The sequence below is a fragment of the Salvia splendens genome, chromosome 3, assembly GCF_004379255.2.
Source record: "Salvia splendens isolate huo1 chromosome 3, SspV2, whole genome shotgun sequence".
NCBI lineage: Eukaryota > Viridiplantae > Streptophyta > Magnoliopsida > Lamiales > Lamiaceae > Salvia > Salvia splendens.
Genome location: NC_056034.1, coordinates 42,640,392 through 42,656,656, shown reverse-complemented (window position 1 = coordinate 42,656,656; position 16,265 = coordinate 42,640,392). Strand labels below are relative to the sequence as shown.

Here is a 16,265-nt window from a genome sequence, read left to right as displayed (position 1 = left end):
TCTAAGTGTTGGAAGCATGATTTCATTTGGAGCTGTTCGATCTGAGTTTGTAGTTAAGTTTGTTATTAGATCTAATTCCCGAAGTGTTTAAGTGCGAAATTTGAGTTTACGTAAGTTCTGTCACTATGCATGTCGTCCAGTATGTGTAGTTCTCGATTTCGCTTGTTTAATCTTTGAATTTTAGTGAGTTAATTGTGGATCCGAATCGTGAAGTTGTTAATCTGCATTGCAATCCATGGAATCTGAGTTTGTTTGATTTGGGGTGCATTCTTGTTGGAGAAGATAACATCAACATCTAAGTTTGGGACCACTTTTACTTTTTAGTTACCTTTTGCTTTTGTCCTTTGCTTTTTCATGCTGGTACCCTACAGATCTGACAGTGCAGACACCTAACTACCTTTTATTCTCTGATATTTCATTTAGCCTTTTATAGTAATCATCTACTTTCCACATGTCCCTGAAACACCTTGTCCCCCACTCTCATGTACACAGCTGCATGTCGATTACTTTCATACCACCCAGGCAGTAGAGTACCACCTTTAATTCCTGTCTAGGTAGAATCTCAACCCAAGCGTGGTAGCTAACCAAACCCCTCCAGATTATCACCACAATTACCCAAAGCGCATCCATCTCTGTGGGATTCGACCCTTACCTCCACTATACTAATAAGTAGAAGTGGGTTGAAGAATTTCTTTGATGACAGGTTCAGGAATAGCCGGGGTTTCTATCCTGATCAGTGGGATACATCATTCCTTAACACGACACCTGCAATCCTGATGAGTCATCACTCATATAAACCACTAATATTTTCAGGCAAAGATATCGCTGATGTTTTGGTTGATATGAATTTTAGAAATTCCACGTGTTATCAGGGTTGGCGGCTGACGCATTATAGCAACCTTCTCCTCCTCGTCATTTTGCATGTAGACCAATGTATAACATATAGAGTAGTGAGAGAGTCTCAATACAATTCAAAATGTTTTGAAATATGAAACAAATTAATGTTGATTTTTGAGTTTATCTTATATGAGTGTTTTACGAATTTTACATGTAGGTGATTCGCTTAAAATTTTCATATTTATATAATTAGAATATACGACAAAGGGGTTGGTTGGGGTGTGACAAGTTTAATGTTGTTTGTTTTGGTCACTCGCAAGATGTCTTCTAGTTCTTTGATGTGGTATGAATTTGCACCTAACAAATTTACTCTCAAGCCGAGACCATATCAAGAACTTCTCAGGTTCAATATCGGGTCATTATTGGTTCAACCTATAACTTTGGTCATCTTGGACCCGACATCGAAACTAGGTCATTCCAGACCTGACTCAAATTTGGGCTTTAACAGTATTATAATCACCGATCATATATTACTTTGATGTTGTTTGTTTTGAACTAATCTCAGGCAGAGGTGTGGTCAATAGATGTAAACTCTTTAACTAACCTCACTAATTCATCAATACCTAATATTCATGATTGAAGAAAAGATTATTGGTGATTTAAGACAAAAGATCTGGCATGGATGTTAACTAGTAAGCAGAAAAGGGAAGGCATTGCTTTTATTATTGTTTCCTATTTTGATTGTAGAATATAAAGATTACATAATTATTCCTAGACACTCATTTTTAGAGAAGAAAGGATGATGATTTTACAAAGATGACTCCACGCATTAAGGTGAACTAAGAATAAAAAGGTTCTTAGATTCTATTTTAGGTTCTAGAAGGTGCAATAAGAGAGTTATAATGAAATGAATATGTTTCTAAAAATGACTGAAATATTATGAATTTAAACTTTATTGTATTTTATTATATGGTATGGAGCATACCGAATAAGGCTAACAGTAAGAGGATGTCCCGCCGGACGTCGGATCGGCGTGCCGGACATCCGCGCGGGACGTCTGCCATTAGGCGAGGGAGGGGCGGACGCGGACGTCGGCTGCAGACACAGCACATTCGCGGCTTTCCATTGCGACGTCCGCCATTGCGGTGCCACGACGGACGTCCCGATTTTTTATTTTTTTAAGCTCTATATATACGGCTCGTTGCAAACTCTATATATACGGCTCGTTGCAAACTCTATATATACGGCTCGTTGCAAACTCTATATATATGATTTTTTTAAAACTCTAACGCATCTATTATCGTCGAAAATGAAGGCCTAAAACAAAAACATATCATACCGTCGGGCCGGGGGCACTCCGCGTCAGCGAGACCCCCGTTCGGCTAGCGGCAAACTATAGAGATTCAAGGCATAATATGTACTTTGTTTGAATCGTTTTTTGGTTTGGGATGTTTTTTTTGGTGAACTATGTACTTTTTTAAATTTAATTATGTATGCTTTTTAAAAAATAAAATCGTTGCATTTTTTCCGTATTAGTGTCGAAATTTTAATTCCATAAATTACATATTTGTGAACTTTTATTATTGTGGATGTCCGTCATTGAGCAGTGGAATGTCCTTATGACGTAGCAGTGTAGTGGGAGGGGTCCTTATGACGTGGCATGAGATGTTTTTGGGAAGTCCGAAGTCCGCAGGACATCCGCACCATTGCAGAGCTTTGCCTTTTTTTTTTGCCTTTTTCTCTTTTTCTTTTTCTTTTTCTTTTTCTTTTTCTTTAATTCTATTTACGAGCAATTGTATGGAAACATGAAATAAATTTTATACACAATCACTATACATAACAATTGTGCGATTTCCTTTTTTTCTTTGAAAAAAACCACGGACTTTTTAATGTAAAGAAAAAGGCTAGTTCTAATAAAGATAGCGTGAGTTAGAATTCAACAAGCCAGTCGCTAATGACGTGCCATAAAAGAACAATAAACAATAACGAAGACAAAAACCCGTTACATATTCTAAGCAAACTGAGAAGAACCTTTGGCAACTCCATAAGCACTAACACAACTACACAAGGAACACAGAAAAATGATAACAAACATAATACCCGCCAGCAATCCAATTCAATCCAAGGTAAGATTCACGCCTCCCAAAAGCGTACAAAGAGATGAACATATACATGAAGTTGTGTTCAACAAGCTATATTGTCCGCACTCATATGCAAAGAAAGTCGAAGCAGTAAGTTATCCTATCATTGATCTTGTAGAAATTTTCTTAAATTTGAGGCAATTAGTTACAGTTTTTTTTAAGGAATTTACACCATTTCATTAATGAAAATTAAACTCAAAGTGATGCTAAATAGCAATATTGACATTCTCAAAGAAAATTATTAATAAAAATTATACATGTTGATTATATTTTTAGATTTATATTTTGTAAAATATTTTAAACTAGTATTAATAAATTATTAAAATATCAATTAACTTAGCCTTTGTTTCTAAATAGTTTTGATGGAAATCTGAATTTAGAATTTATGGGAGAAGATAAGTATGCACTGTATAAATATTTGAATATTAATTAATTTTATTAATTTGATTAATACTATTGTTATGGATATTTATTAAAATAACCTTGTTAGTTTTAGCATCATTTAGCCATAGCCACTCCAAAAGAAAATTCTACTCCAAATAAATTGAGTCGACACAATCAATTTAAAATTAGTTTCCGAATAACCATATCAATACCTTAAGCCATATTTTTTGTGGTACTTCATTACTTCCTATCCATATGTGTAACATTAGTGATTTATTCACTTTTAACTCCCCCATATTCATACTTTATCATACTTCCTCAGTTATAATATTCGATAAATCATACTCTATGTATATGTATTTCATTAAATAAAATCAAATTAATTACATACGGAAAACGAATTTTATAAATTATACTAACATAATAAAAATTTAAAGTGATCAAAATAACGGAGGTGTGCACATAAATATTTTTAAATATATTTTTTTCCAAAATGCAACAAACAAACATTGAAACAACCGTGAAATTAAAAAAAAAGTAGAGAAGGAAAAATAAAAAAGAAAAAAGAAAAAGAAAAAGAAAAAGAAAAAGAAAAAGAAAAAAGAAAAATCCGGTGAATATAATCTGTAAAGCTTTACAAAAATTAATACTAGCACCAGATATATGTGATGAAATACTTACTTACGTTTGCGGTATTTTTACAATACTTCCAAATAATTTTGTTATTTTTCATTTTTTGTATCTTAAAGGGGTTTGAGGTATTTTTATAATACTTCCAGAATTTTTTGTCATTTTTCATTATTTTCTTAAAAGACACTTTAACTTTATTTATTGTTGAATCCCTATTTCCTCTTTCTCATTGGATATATTAATGTGTTTGTTCATTGTTATTAGGCATAATTTTTTTGAAACACGATCATATTTCAGGTTACTATGATTTCTGTTCAAAGTCAATACAAAAATACTAATCGAATTAGATTGTTCATTCAAACAATAATATTATCATAAAAATAAATGTGTTTTGCCACAATTAAAAGCAAATGGCAAAAATTTAGTTGAGATTATTGCTCTCACTTGTTGATTCCCTAATTTCACTAATAATATTTCATTATTTTTTTGATGAATATTTATTTACAATATTCTCTTGCTATGATTTAGTAAATAATAGTAAAAGAAAACTAGCAGCCAAAGTCCCTCCAAATCTCACCCTTTATCTATTTCCCTCACTCATAAATTACACTCTCTCCTCTCCTCTCCTCTCCTCACACTCTTCTTCTCCACCAGATTTTCCTCCCCTTTCCTCGCAGAGATGGTTGAGTCCACTCTCCTCCCAGATCTCGCCACTCAGGTCATCGTACCTCTCTGCGCCATAGTCGGCATCGCCTTCGCCCTCGTCCAATGGCTCCTGGTCTCCAAGGTCAAGGTCTCCACCGACAAATCCCACTCCAACTCCAAAAACGGCTTCGCCGAGCCCCTCATCGAGGAGGAGGACGGCGTCTCCGAGCACGCAGTTATCCAGAAGTGCGCCGAAATCCAAACCGCCATCTCTGAAGGTCCTCAATTTTACCATTTCTCTCAGCTTTTATTCCTTCTTCGACCTTCGAATCGTCGTTTTGCCTTGTGTTTTGTTGAATTGGACCTCAGATCTTTCACCTTCGCTATTTCAATTTTCGCTTATTTCTTATTCTGATTTTGTTTCCTGTATTCAAGGAGGAGATATTTTGCGCTAATTCTACCTTATCTTAGGATTCTATTTTTTGCGATTAAAAAAATTTGCTCTGATTTTTCGTTCCGGTCGGTGTTCATAATATTTGATTGATTAAAAAATTGGCGTTGCGTGAGATGTGGGATCTCATAAATCTCTCTTTTTCTCGCCCATATTAATTTTCACTTGTGACTGTTTACTCAGCTGATTTATTTAACGACACGTGTAACGGAGACTTCGGAAATTAGTAGTTGGTCCGATTAATTATGCATTCACCATAGTTGAATTATACATAATTAAATTGCACATAGTTTTCTGGTTGGTGTGGAGTATGGTATAAGCTACTTATTAGTATAAATACATCACATGGGGGGTATTTTTTTTTGTACAGTAACTTTTTTGTGGTGCCATTATGAAAAAGAGTGACATTATGTTTTTGTTTGTTTCATCTATAATTTGCTTAATCGTTGTGTGGCCTTCCTATTTGTATAATGATTGTGTATATGAGTGGAGGCATGAATGCAATAGTGAAATTGGTAGGATCGAGCTTTGTGCTCGACTATCTTGATGGTGGGTCAAATGTGGAACTGTGATAAAATGAAAGGTGCTTTCATGCTCTATTTTGCACCAAATTAATTTTGATACGTGTAATACTTTTCAACAAGTATTTTGAAAATTCTTTCTTAAATAGGCAAATTAAATTATCTCGGTATTGATTCATCGGTCCGCAAAAAATTTTAACATGTAAATTATCAACTAAAGGTTTTTTATTTCCCTCTTGAATGACTAATTTCCTTAACAATTCATTAATGTATTATATTATATTATTTCATTTCCCCCATTAAAATTACTTGTATAATTTTTCCCATTAAAGTTTTTATTTCCCTTTGAAATTACTGAAAATTCACTTTTATGTAGTTATGGATTTATTTGAGATAGCCTTTAAGGTTCTAAGGTATCTTCTAAAATATTTGTATTTGTATAACAACATTTGTTAATTGTTTCGTTTTTAATTATTTTGTATGAAATTTTATTCCACCCTTTTTTGTTTACACACAAAGTTGCATAAAATTTGATTCCATTACTGAAAAGATAGAGCTTATATTGACCAAACAATTCAACAATTTATTTGAAAATGACCTGACATTTGGTATTCTCTGGAAAAAAATTATAGCATCTTCTAGAAAGCTTGACAAAATAAATTCAACAACTTATTAGCTTTAGAAGGAGAACTCACAGGCATGCTCAGTACATTATATGCATCAGCATTGCTTCTAGTAATTTCTCTTTTTAAGTATCAAGATGCAGTCTTGTTATAAAATTACTAAGTGAATTTCTTTGAAGCATAAACAGTAATATAGAATTTACATTGTTCTTAATACCTTCAATGTGTTCAATGGGGACAATAAGTTGGGTAACCGATGCATGTTATAAACTCTTGATCTTGTTAGTTTCCATTTTTTGTTGTCCCTGAATCCTTAAAAGTTGAGCTGGGCGAAGATTAATGTTATTGCTAATTATGTTATTAAAGTTTGAAATTGTTCAGCATTCTTGAATATGTCTGTCCTCATTTGGGGTGAGCTAATTCTGATGCATAGATGCTATTTTACAGGTGCAACATCGTTTCTATTTACCGAGTACCAGTATGTTGGTATCTTCATGGTTGCTTTTGCTATCTTGATTTTCCTCTTCCTCGGCTCCGTGGAAGGATTCAGTACAGCGGCTAAAGCTTGCACCTTTGACGCCACCAAGTTATGCAAGCCTGCTCTTGCCTCAGCTATCTTTAGCACTGTAGCTTTCCTTCTTGGCGCAATAACTTCTTTAATTTCGGGGTTCCTGGGAATGAAAATTGCCACCTATGCCAATGCTAGAACTACTTTAGAGGCTAGGAAAGGTGTGGGGAAAGCTTTCATTGTTGCTTTTAGATCTGGTGCAGTGATGGGTTTCCTTCTTGCCGCAAGTGGTCTACTGGTTTTGTTTATTGCAATCAACCTCTTCAAGCTGTACTTTGGTGATGACTGGGAAGGCCTATTTGAGGCTATAACTGGTTATGGACTTGGTGGTTCTTCAATGGCTTTGTTTGGCAGAGTTGCTGGTGGAATTTACACGAAAGCTGCTGATGTAGGGGCAGATCTTGTTGGCAAGGTGGAAAGGAACATTCCAGAAGATGATCCCCGAAACCCTGCAGTAAGATGACATCAAAATGAAATTTGTTAAATTATTTTTATTATAGTATCTTTTACTTATATTTTCAAAATATTCAGGTTATTGCAGACAATGTTGGTGACAATGTCGGGGATATTGCCGGTATGGGGTCCGATCTATTTGGCTCATATGCAGAATCTTCCTGTGCGGCACTTGTTGTTGCTTCCATCTCATCGTTTGGGATTAACCACGAGTTTACTGCCATGCTATACCCTCTGCTAGTCAGCTCTGTTGGAATCCTTGTTTGTTTGCTCACCACATTATTTGCAACTGATTTCTTTGAGGTCAAGGCTGTCAAAGAAATTGAGCCAGCACTCAAAAAGCAACTTATAATCTCCACAGCATTGATGACTCTTGGAGTAGGCTTGGTCAGCTGGATCGCCCTTCCCTCCTCTTTCACAATATTTAATTTTGGATCACAGAAAGATGTTAAGAGCTGGTAAGTTAAATATCTGGTTTTCACTTGCTTATTATCGGTTGCGATTGTTGCTCTGAATCTTATGAGTTGAGTAAACACTAAATTTTTTTCAGTCACTTTTCTTATAAAGATAAATGCCTACATATGTATAAATATACATTTATATCATTTTCTTGAGCGTATTCCCTCAAATTTTTGAACCAGTGTGAAATTCATATGACTGCAGGCAATTATTCCTATGTGTTTGTGTTGGTTTATGGGCTGGCCTTATCATTGGTTTTGTCACAGAATACTATACCAGCAATGCTTACAGGTATCTTTACAGAATGATTTGTCTAGTTATGGCAAAACTTTTGAATATAAATATGATTGTGACTTCATTTTTCTCCTTATTTTCAGCCCTGTACAGGATGTTGCTGATTCATGCCGTACAGGAGCAGCTACCAATGTCATCTTTGGCCTTGCATTGGGATACAAATCTGTTATAATTCCAATTTTTGCCATAGCCGTTAGCATTTTTGTCAGTTTTAGCTTTGCTGCTATGTATGGAATTGCAGTTGCTGCTCTTGGAATGCTGAGTACTATAGCTACTGGTCTGGCTATTGATGCTTATGGACCGATCAGTGACAATGCTGGAGGTATCGCTGAGATGGCAGGCATGAGCCACAAAGTCCGAGAGAGGACTGATGCCCTTGATGCTGCAGGAAACACCACAGCCGCTATCGGAAAGGTGATTACATTCCACTCTGTGTCTCAATGAAGTGATTACTTTTAAGTTTAACCACTTACCACTCCCACATGCATATTTAACATATATTACAGTTTGCTGCATTTGCAATTTTTATTTTTATTTTTGCAATATCATCTTTCATGAGCACGCGACAGATATGCAACTTTGTACCACTGGTTTTTGTTTCATTTATTCATTAGAACTGCTGCAACATTTTGTCGACTTAAACACGATTTAGGGCCCTTCTTGTAGGTAAGCTGTCTTACCCTTTTTCTTGCCCCTCCCCAAAACTGGTTAAACTGGCACAATATCTTTTGAGGATAATAAATTTCTTTTCAACAATTTCTGGGCTTTGTTCAAGCTGGGACCTAATTTGTTATCAACGCGCGGAGTTCACTATATAGCTCTTATCTTTAACAGTGCGTTCATGCTTATGCTTGTGTTCTCAGGGATTTGCCATTGGATCTGCTGCTCTTGTGTCTCTTGCTCTCTTTGGTGCATTTGTAAGCCGTGCCGCAATATCAACCGTAGATGTCCTAACTCCTAAAGTATTCATCGGATTGCTGGTTGGTGCTATGCTTCCTTACTGGTTCTCGGCCATGACAATGAAGAGTGTGGGCAGTGCAGCTCTAAAGATGGTTGAAGAAGTGCGCCGACAATTTAACACCATTCCCGGTATCATGGAAGGAACTGCTAAGCCTGACTATGCAACTTGTGTCAAGATCTCCACTGATGCATCTATAAAGGAGATGATCCCCCCTGGTGCTCTTGTCATGCTTACACCCCTTATCGTTGGCACTCTTTTCGGTGTCGAAACTCTCTCTGGAGTCCTTGCTGGATCCCTCGTCTCCGGTGTCCAAGTAATGCCATTAAACGTTGTTATAATATTCTATACCAATTTCTATAGTATAATGCAACACTAATCGTCTCCCATCTACACAATGCAGATTGCCATCTCCGCATCCAACACAGGCGGAGCTTGGGACAACGCCAAGAAATACATCGAGGTACGACTTCTTTCATTTTGATGAACTAGTAAATTTGAATGAATGATTGACTGACGGTGATGTTGATGATGGCAGGCTGGTGTATCTGACCATGCACGCTCACTCGGTCCCAAGGGATCAGACGCGCACAAGGCAGCTGTGATCGGGGACACTGTGGGGGATCCGCTCAAGGATACATCCGGGCCATCGCTGAACATCCTGATCAAGCTGATGGCTGTGGAGTCGCTGGTGTTTGCCCCCTTCTTTGCTGCCCATGGTGGTTTGCTCTTCAAGCTTTTCTAAACTAAGCAGAGAGAGACATGGAAGAAGGCCTCTCCCCCCATTTTGTAATCTCATGTTAAAACTATGATACTTATTTATTCTCTGCTTGGGGGCTCTGCTCTCTTCTATTAGGAGATTTTTCCCATTAATCTTGTCATATCACCTCTACATATTCTTTCACTATTACTAAAGGACCTCTCTAAATGCTCTTTTGCCTATTCTGGATTTTAATTTTTGTTACTAAGATTTCCTCTTTTTTCTTCCATCTTATATTTGTGCATGCATTACTATTGAACAGATGAGTTTCCAAAGCTGTTTTCTAAATACATGAAGAAGGTTGGTTTTTTGGGACACGTCTTTTCCAACTAATAGGTCGAAACTTTGACTAATAGGTTGTGATGCATTATTTATCGGTATAAGCATATTCCATATGACAAATACATAATGATCATATCTATTTCAACTATTGTTAGTATTTTGTTAGTCATGAATTATATTTTGTTTAAACTTAACCAATGAACATTCGTTTGAAAATAAATACATAGATGCTTTCTAAATAGTGAACATTCGTTTGAGAATACATAATTGCTTTCTAAAGAAAACAAAGAAGAAAGTAACAGTGCTAAAATGTACTACCAATGTGGAACATTAAAGTAAATTTTTTATATGAAATATTTAGATTTACAACTTTTTATACTACTAAATAACCTCCTCTTTTTTCACTAATTTTTTTTTATATTTTTTAAAATTCGTACTAAACTTAATCGGAACTACTAAAGTGGAAAGAAGGAAGAATTGTATTGGGAAGTTTTACAACAATGATTTAGCACAGACGCGGTAAAGATGAATGAAATCAGCAACTAAGCATAGATTCAACGCTAAAAATTGAACTGAATAAAATCTCAGCCTTCAACTGTCGAACAAATCGCCGCAGCTAAATCGAAGCGCCTCCGCCGCCTTGCACCGCAACACCCTTGCGCCGGCCACGCTCACCTCTCCTTGCATTCCTTTTTCAATCATTGAAACTAACGCCACAAATCACCACCCATGATTTCGTCCATATCAATCCAGTCAGCTCCCGCCGCGCAATCCGCAATCGCCGGAACCTCGCGCCTCCTCCACCGCAATGTCCACCTCTTCTCGCCTCTCCAGCACCACCGCCGCCGCCAGCACCACCATTCCCCCCGGAGCCTCCGCGTCCGCGCAATCGACGCCGCGCAGCCCTACGACTTGGAGGCGCGCCTCGTCATGCGCTTGAATCAGTCCACCAGGCTCAAAATCGCCATCATAGGGTTCGGAAACTTCGGCCAATTCCTCGCCAAGGCGTTCGTCCGCCAGGGCCACATAGTCTACGCGCACTCACGCTCTAATCACCTCTTGGCTGCCGAATCGATCGGCGCCGCTTTCGTCTCTGATCCGCACGATCTCTGCGAGCTGCACCCTGACGTCATGGTGATCTGCACCTCCATCATCTCGACCGAATCCGTGCTCCGATCGCTTCCCCTCCAGCGCCTGAGACGGAATACTCTGTTTGTTGACGTTTTATCCGTCAAGGAATTCCCCAAAAACATTTTCCTCCAAGTTCTCCCGCCTCATTTCGATATTCTATGCACGCACCCGATGTTTGGACCGGAGAGTGGGAAGCACAGTTGGCAGAATTTGCCGTTTGTGTTTGATAAGGTGAGAATTGGGGGTGAGGATTCGCGCCAGGCTAGGGTTGAGAATTTCCTGGACATTTTCAGGAATGAGGGGTGTAGGATGGTGGAGATGAGCTGCGAGGAGCATGATAAGTACGCGGCTGGGACGCAGTTCATCACACACACGACGGGGAGGATACTCGAGAAGTTGCAGTTGGAGAGCACGCCGATTAACACAAAAGGATATGAAACATTGTTGGATTTAGTGGAGAATACGTCCGGTGATAGTTTTGATCTGTATTACGGGCTTTTCATGTACAATGAGAATGCGATGGAGCAGTTGGAGCGGCTGAATTTGGCATTTGAGGCATTGAAGAAGGAGTTGTTTGGACTCTTGCATGAGGTTTTGAGGAAGCAGTTGTTTGGGAAGTCGGAGGAGGGAGATGTGAGGCCGGTGCTTGAGAAGCTGCCCAAGAAGGCGAGCCGGTTACTGCCGCCTGGCGCGCCTCAATAGGAGACTGAGCAATAAGGAAAGCGTGGGTTTAGGTATTCCTATTTCTCAAGGCCATTTTTTCAACTAAAAGTATTCATAAGCTTTGTTTGATTCCGTTGATGAAGTGCTTGATTGGTGGATTATTTTTGTAAGTTGTCAGTTTTGTCCTGTTCATTGAATAATGGACATGAAAGATTGAATTGTATCTTATTGTTATGTATAACATTCAATGACCAAATGTTAGAAACGTGAAGTTCCTAAATGTGTGTGCCTAGAAAGGTGGATCAATAATCTAAATGCTTTTGTTCCTTAGATCAACAAGGGAAACATTTGTTTAATTTGAATATAATTTGAATTTGTTACTGTATTTTGAATTTTCCTTCATGTACCTCCAAATTGTCTCTCTTGGATACCATGGGATAGGAAAGAGCTATGCATCAATGCAAGAGTGGTCTCAAATGCTTGAAGGCTGGAAGGGATACCTGTTCTAGATTGATGAAGTTTGTTCATTTTTAGTATAGTTTAAATTTGATTTTTTGCATGAAACTCCATTCCTGTCTCTCTTGGGTACCCGAGTGAGCATGATGCTAGAAGGTTGGTAGGGGCATCTATCCGAGATTGATGAAGCATGTTTCTGTTATTTATTACTTCTATGCCTGTAGCATTTGTGGTGAAGTGAAGATTCTATTTCCATGGAGTATATATCATGAATGCTTCCTGTTGTGTGTGTCAGTGTGTGCAAATATTAACTGATACAGAAGCAACAAATATCCTCTTGTAATGTAAAGATACTAGCATCTGCTTGGTATGTTCTGTTGAACATCGGCTCCCGTGGAATAGACCAACACCACATGAGACATCATCACAACGATGATTGGGAATTCCTTATTCTCCATAGGAGTATTGGATCTGCAATAAAAGCACATAAACGTGACTTCAATCTTCTCTAACTTACTGCTGAACTTCTTAGTGTTTTATGCTATTCTAATCAGCTGAAAAAAAAATAGCCTTTGTTGATGTGTTTAACTGTCAAGTAATGATCTTTCTGGCCATATGCTTATTTCTGTCAGTGGACTGTAGTTGTAATAACAAAATCATTTACTATGGAGCAATAGCTCATCTGAGTCCTGGAAGTTCACCAGATAGAGAATGGTTCATTTGTTCTTAAAGTTTTTTCATCATTCATTGTGTACCCTGTTTTGCCATCTCTTCATTTGTCATGATTTACCATTTAGGTCCTATAGTCTCAGTCTGTGTTTAGAAACTTGCTAGTAATTAAATACAGATATTTTTCACTTCCCAGCCACCCTTGTATTGATGTCAGAGGGAATCCAGTGGTTTTAGTTTCAATCAAACCTTGATCTCATTAGCAGAAAATATGAATCTATTTGGACAGAGGCAGCCAGCCAGCCAGCCAGCCAGCCATGAGTGTCTTCCAATGTGCCTCCCCTACTTTTAACTATATATTTGAGGCCGATTGTATCCATAGATATGATTTTATCTCATTATTAATTTCAATCGTTGAAATGAAATACAAACATTCAGAGTCTCAGATCCTTCTTTTTCCAAGGCCAACATCCGAGACCGAACCAAAACAACTGAGCCTAGATCAAAATTGAGAATTTTGTAGTAATTTGATAATCGAAAATCAATTGCAAATTCAATAATCCATTGGACTCTATATACCCGTTACATTTATTCCAAATATGTTTAAATGTCGTTAATTTTGAAACTTTTGATACCAATGAAAAATAAAATAAATCAAATATTTTATACAGTTATGGAATAATATTAAGACAAAAAATTGATTTGTATTTAAAGCAAATATGAGTAGGGATTCCACTTGAGAAAGAAATCGAGAGATGCTTCGGCGAAAACCTACAAAAATCGAAGTGAAAGTGGAAGACAAAGAAGAACTCGAAGAAGCCCGCAAACAACGCGCCGCCGCCGCCGCTTCATCCTCCGCCACCTCCTCCCTCCTCCACCACTTCGATCGCTCCGCCGTCGACCCCACCTCCAAATCCCACCGCATCGGCCTCTAAACCATCCAACAAAATCCCCAATCACGGCTTCCATTTCTCGATTACTGATGGAAGTCGAAGTGAAGCTCCGATTGCCCAATAAATCCGCCCACCAGAAGCTCCTCGCCGCGCTCTCCCCATTCCACGCCGCCACTCACCACCAGTACAACACCTTCTACGACGGATCCGCCGCCGAGTTGAGCTCCCGGAGAGCCATCCTCCGCCTCCGCTTCCACGAGGAGCCCGACCGCCCCAAATGCTTCGTCACGCTCAAGGCCAACGCCGTGCTAGCCAACGGCGTCAGCCGCGTGGAGGAGGACGAGGAGGAGGTGGACTACTCGATCGGGAAGGCGTGCTCGGAGAATCCACAGAAGCTGAAGGATGTCGATTCTAGGGTTTTGCGGAGGGTGAAGGAGGAATTTGGGATTGAGAGCTATGTGAGTTTGGGGGGATTTAAGAATGTGAGGAATGTGTTTGAGTGGAAAGGGGTGGAGCTGGAGATTGATGAAGTTAGCTACGAATTTGGGGATATGTATGAGATTGAGTGTGAGAGTGTGGAGCCTGAGAAAGTTAAGGGGATCATCACGGAGTTCTTGAAGGAAAATGGAATTGAATACTCGGATTCTGTTAAGTCCAAGTTTGCTATTTTTCGTGCTGGAAAGCTGCCGTCTTAGTAAGTGAATTGCACTTCTCGAATGCTATAATAATTTTGCTATGCCTTTTGTTTTGGTTGGTTGTTTTGATCGGCTGATTTTAGTCATTCCGTAGTGATATACATTTGTTTTGTTGTAAAGTTGATTGCTTTTGACTCCATTCATGGACTTCTCTTGATAAAATATGCCTCTTGAATTTGATTTCATGTATAGCAGTAGTATACTATGCCCTATAGCTTGTTATTCATGTTGCAGTTGATTTGGAATTATACATGTTTAATTGTCTTATGATATGCTAGTAATCCCTTTTTTTCTTAAAATCATGTGTTAGATTAGTTCAGAGAGTTAAAAAGCTCTTGCTTTTTAGAAAAAGTTTGAACACTTTTTGGGAGTTCTGGGAAGTGTTTTGCGAGTACATTTGTAAGGATGCATTTGAGCTTGTCATTTGTTAATAGTAGATATACTAATAAGATTGATGTATATTGGGTTCTTTACTTCTTTTTGTATAGTGTATAATGTAATGATATTAAATGGAATTTGAAAACGAGAATGTATTCTGCAAACTAATAATGTCTCATATTTGAGAATATTGCTCAACTTTCTTGAGGTATTGGGTAACCACTAATTTGCCTTGCGAACATTTTTCATCATCTTACATGACTAAATCATGCACCAAGTCTTAAACTTGAGTAACAAGATAAGCTGATTTCAAAGTAGTATGATTTTTAAAAGTTAAACTCTTTTTGGGTGTTCTGGGAAGAGTTTTTCGAGTATATTTTGTAAAGATGTAGTATTTGAGTATGTGATATACATACTAATAAGCTTGATGTGTATATGTTTTCTTTAAACATGATGAAATGATATTACAAATGGAATTTGAAAATAAGAATATTTTGCTGCAGCCTAATAATGTCTCATATTTGATAATGTTGCACAACTTTCTTGAGGTATCGGGTAAGCATTGATTCGCTTGTCAAGCATTCTTCATCATCCAGCATGGCTAAATCACTACCTAGTCTTCCATCATTAGTGGCATAATCTGTTTTTCTAACATACTATTGAATTGCTGGGATTTTATGATCTTGATAATGTTAATCGACTGTATGATCTATTTTGACTCATTGTTGTTGTATCCTTTCCTGTTCTTTTTCGTGTTGTGGTGTTGCTAGATCACCAGATGAGAAGGCTTTTGTTTTCTTGTTTCAGGTCTTGTGTCTGGGATTAAACATAGAGGCAAGCTGCTTCGTCTTTCTAGTAGGCCAATATTGACAACTCTGTAGTTTGATGTTTGTCTTTTTGCCACTGTGTTGAGATACTTGTGGAGATGCTTCAGTTTTCCTTCATTACTTACCATTGTTGATGGTTAATAAATCTTCCATCGTGACTTTATATAATTTGTGAAGTAACATTTTCAAATGAAAATGGTCTTACTCCATTTCTGATTGAGTTGTATGATTAGGTCTTCAATACTTGTCCTCCATTATATATAACATAGTCTGAACAAATAAATTACTGAAAATCTCTATGAAGGCTGCTAAAAAGATTTGTGAGCAGTTGAGGAATTTGTTTGAACCTTTTTTTTTCCTTTTTAGCTTAGTGGTAATGAGTAGCCATTTGATGGAATATAGATAGTATCTTCGGGGTTGTTCGGTTTGCAAGATTATATCTCGAGATTGAATATGTGTTTTGTTTGGTTCATTGGATTGAATCCCATAACTTATTTCTCTAGGGAGGTATTCAGTTTGCAAGATTATATTACATGATTAAATTTGT

General features: G+C 37.6%; 3 protein-coding genes across 4 annotated transcripts; all 3 read left to right on the top strand.

Annotated features, from left to right (window-relative positions):
• The first annotated feature begins 4,577 nt into the window (after positions 1 to 4,577).
• LOC121796172 (pyrophosphate-energized vacuolar membrane proton pump-like) lies at positions 4,578 to 9,906 on the top strand. The gene is made up of 8 exons (XM_042194934.1): positions 4,578 to 4,915; positions 6,680 to 7,254; positions 7,332 to 7,711; positions 7,917 to 8,003; positions 8,090 to 8,420; positions 8,870 to 9,280; positions 9,368 to 9,427; positions 9,503 to 9,906. Exons 1-8 carry the CDS (start codon positions 4,672 to 4,674, stop codon positions 9,707 to 9,709), a joined length of 2,295 nt encoding a protein of 764 aa, XP_042050868.1. The 5' UTR covers positions 4,578 to 4,671; the 3' UTR covers positions 9,710 to 9,906.
• Positions 9,907 to 10,511: 605 nt separating this feature from the next.
• On the top strand, positions 10,512 to 12,520 carry LOC121796173 (arogenate dehydrogenase 2, chloroplastic-like). Of its 2 annotated transcripts, none has more exons than XM_042194936.1 (2): positions 10,512 to 11,871; positions 12,247 to 12,520. In XM_042194936.1, the coding sequence occupies exon 1, from the start codon at positions 10,736 to 10,738 to the stop codon at positions 11,837 to 11,839; it is 1,104 nt and encodes a 367-aa protein (XP_042050870.1). In that variant the 5' UTR covers positions 10,512 to 10,735; the 3' UTR covers positions 11,840 to 11,871; positions 12,247 to 12,520. The 2 variants fall into 2 exon arrangements, with proteins under 2 accessions (XP_042050870.1, XP_042050869.1); XM_042194935.1 differs by having other exon boundaries at positions 12,242 to 12,520.
• A 1,241-nt stretch (positions 12,521 to 13,761) lies between these two features.
• On the top strand, positions 13,762 to 15,944 carry LOC121793362 (triphosphate tunnel metalloenzyme 3-like). The gene is made up of 2 exons (XM_042191360.1): positions 13,762 to 14,512; positions 15,699 to 15,944. Coding segments are annotated over exons 1-2 (606 nt in total). The 5' UTR covers positions 13,762 to 13,907; the 3' UTR covers positions 15,700 to 15,944.
• Positions 15,945 to 16,265: the final 321 nt, after the last annotated feature.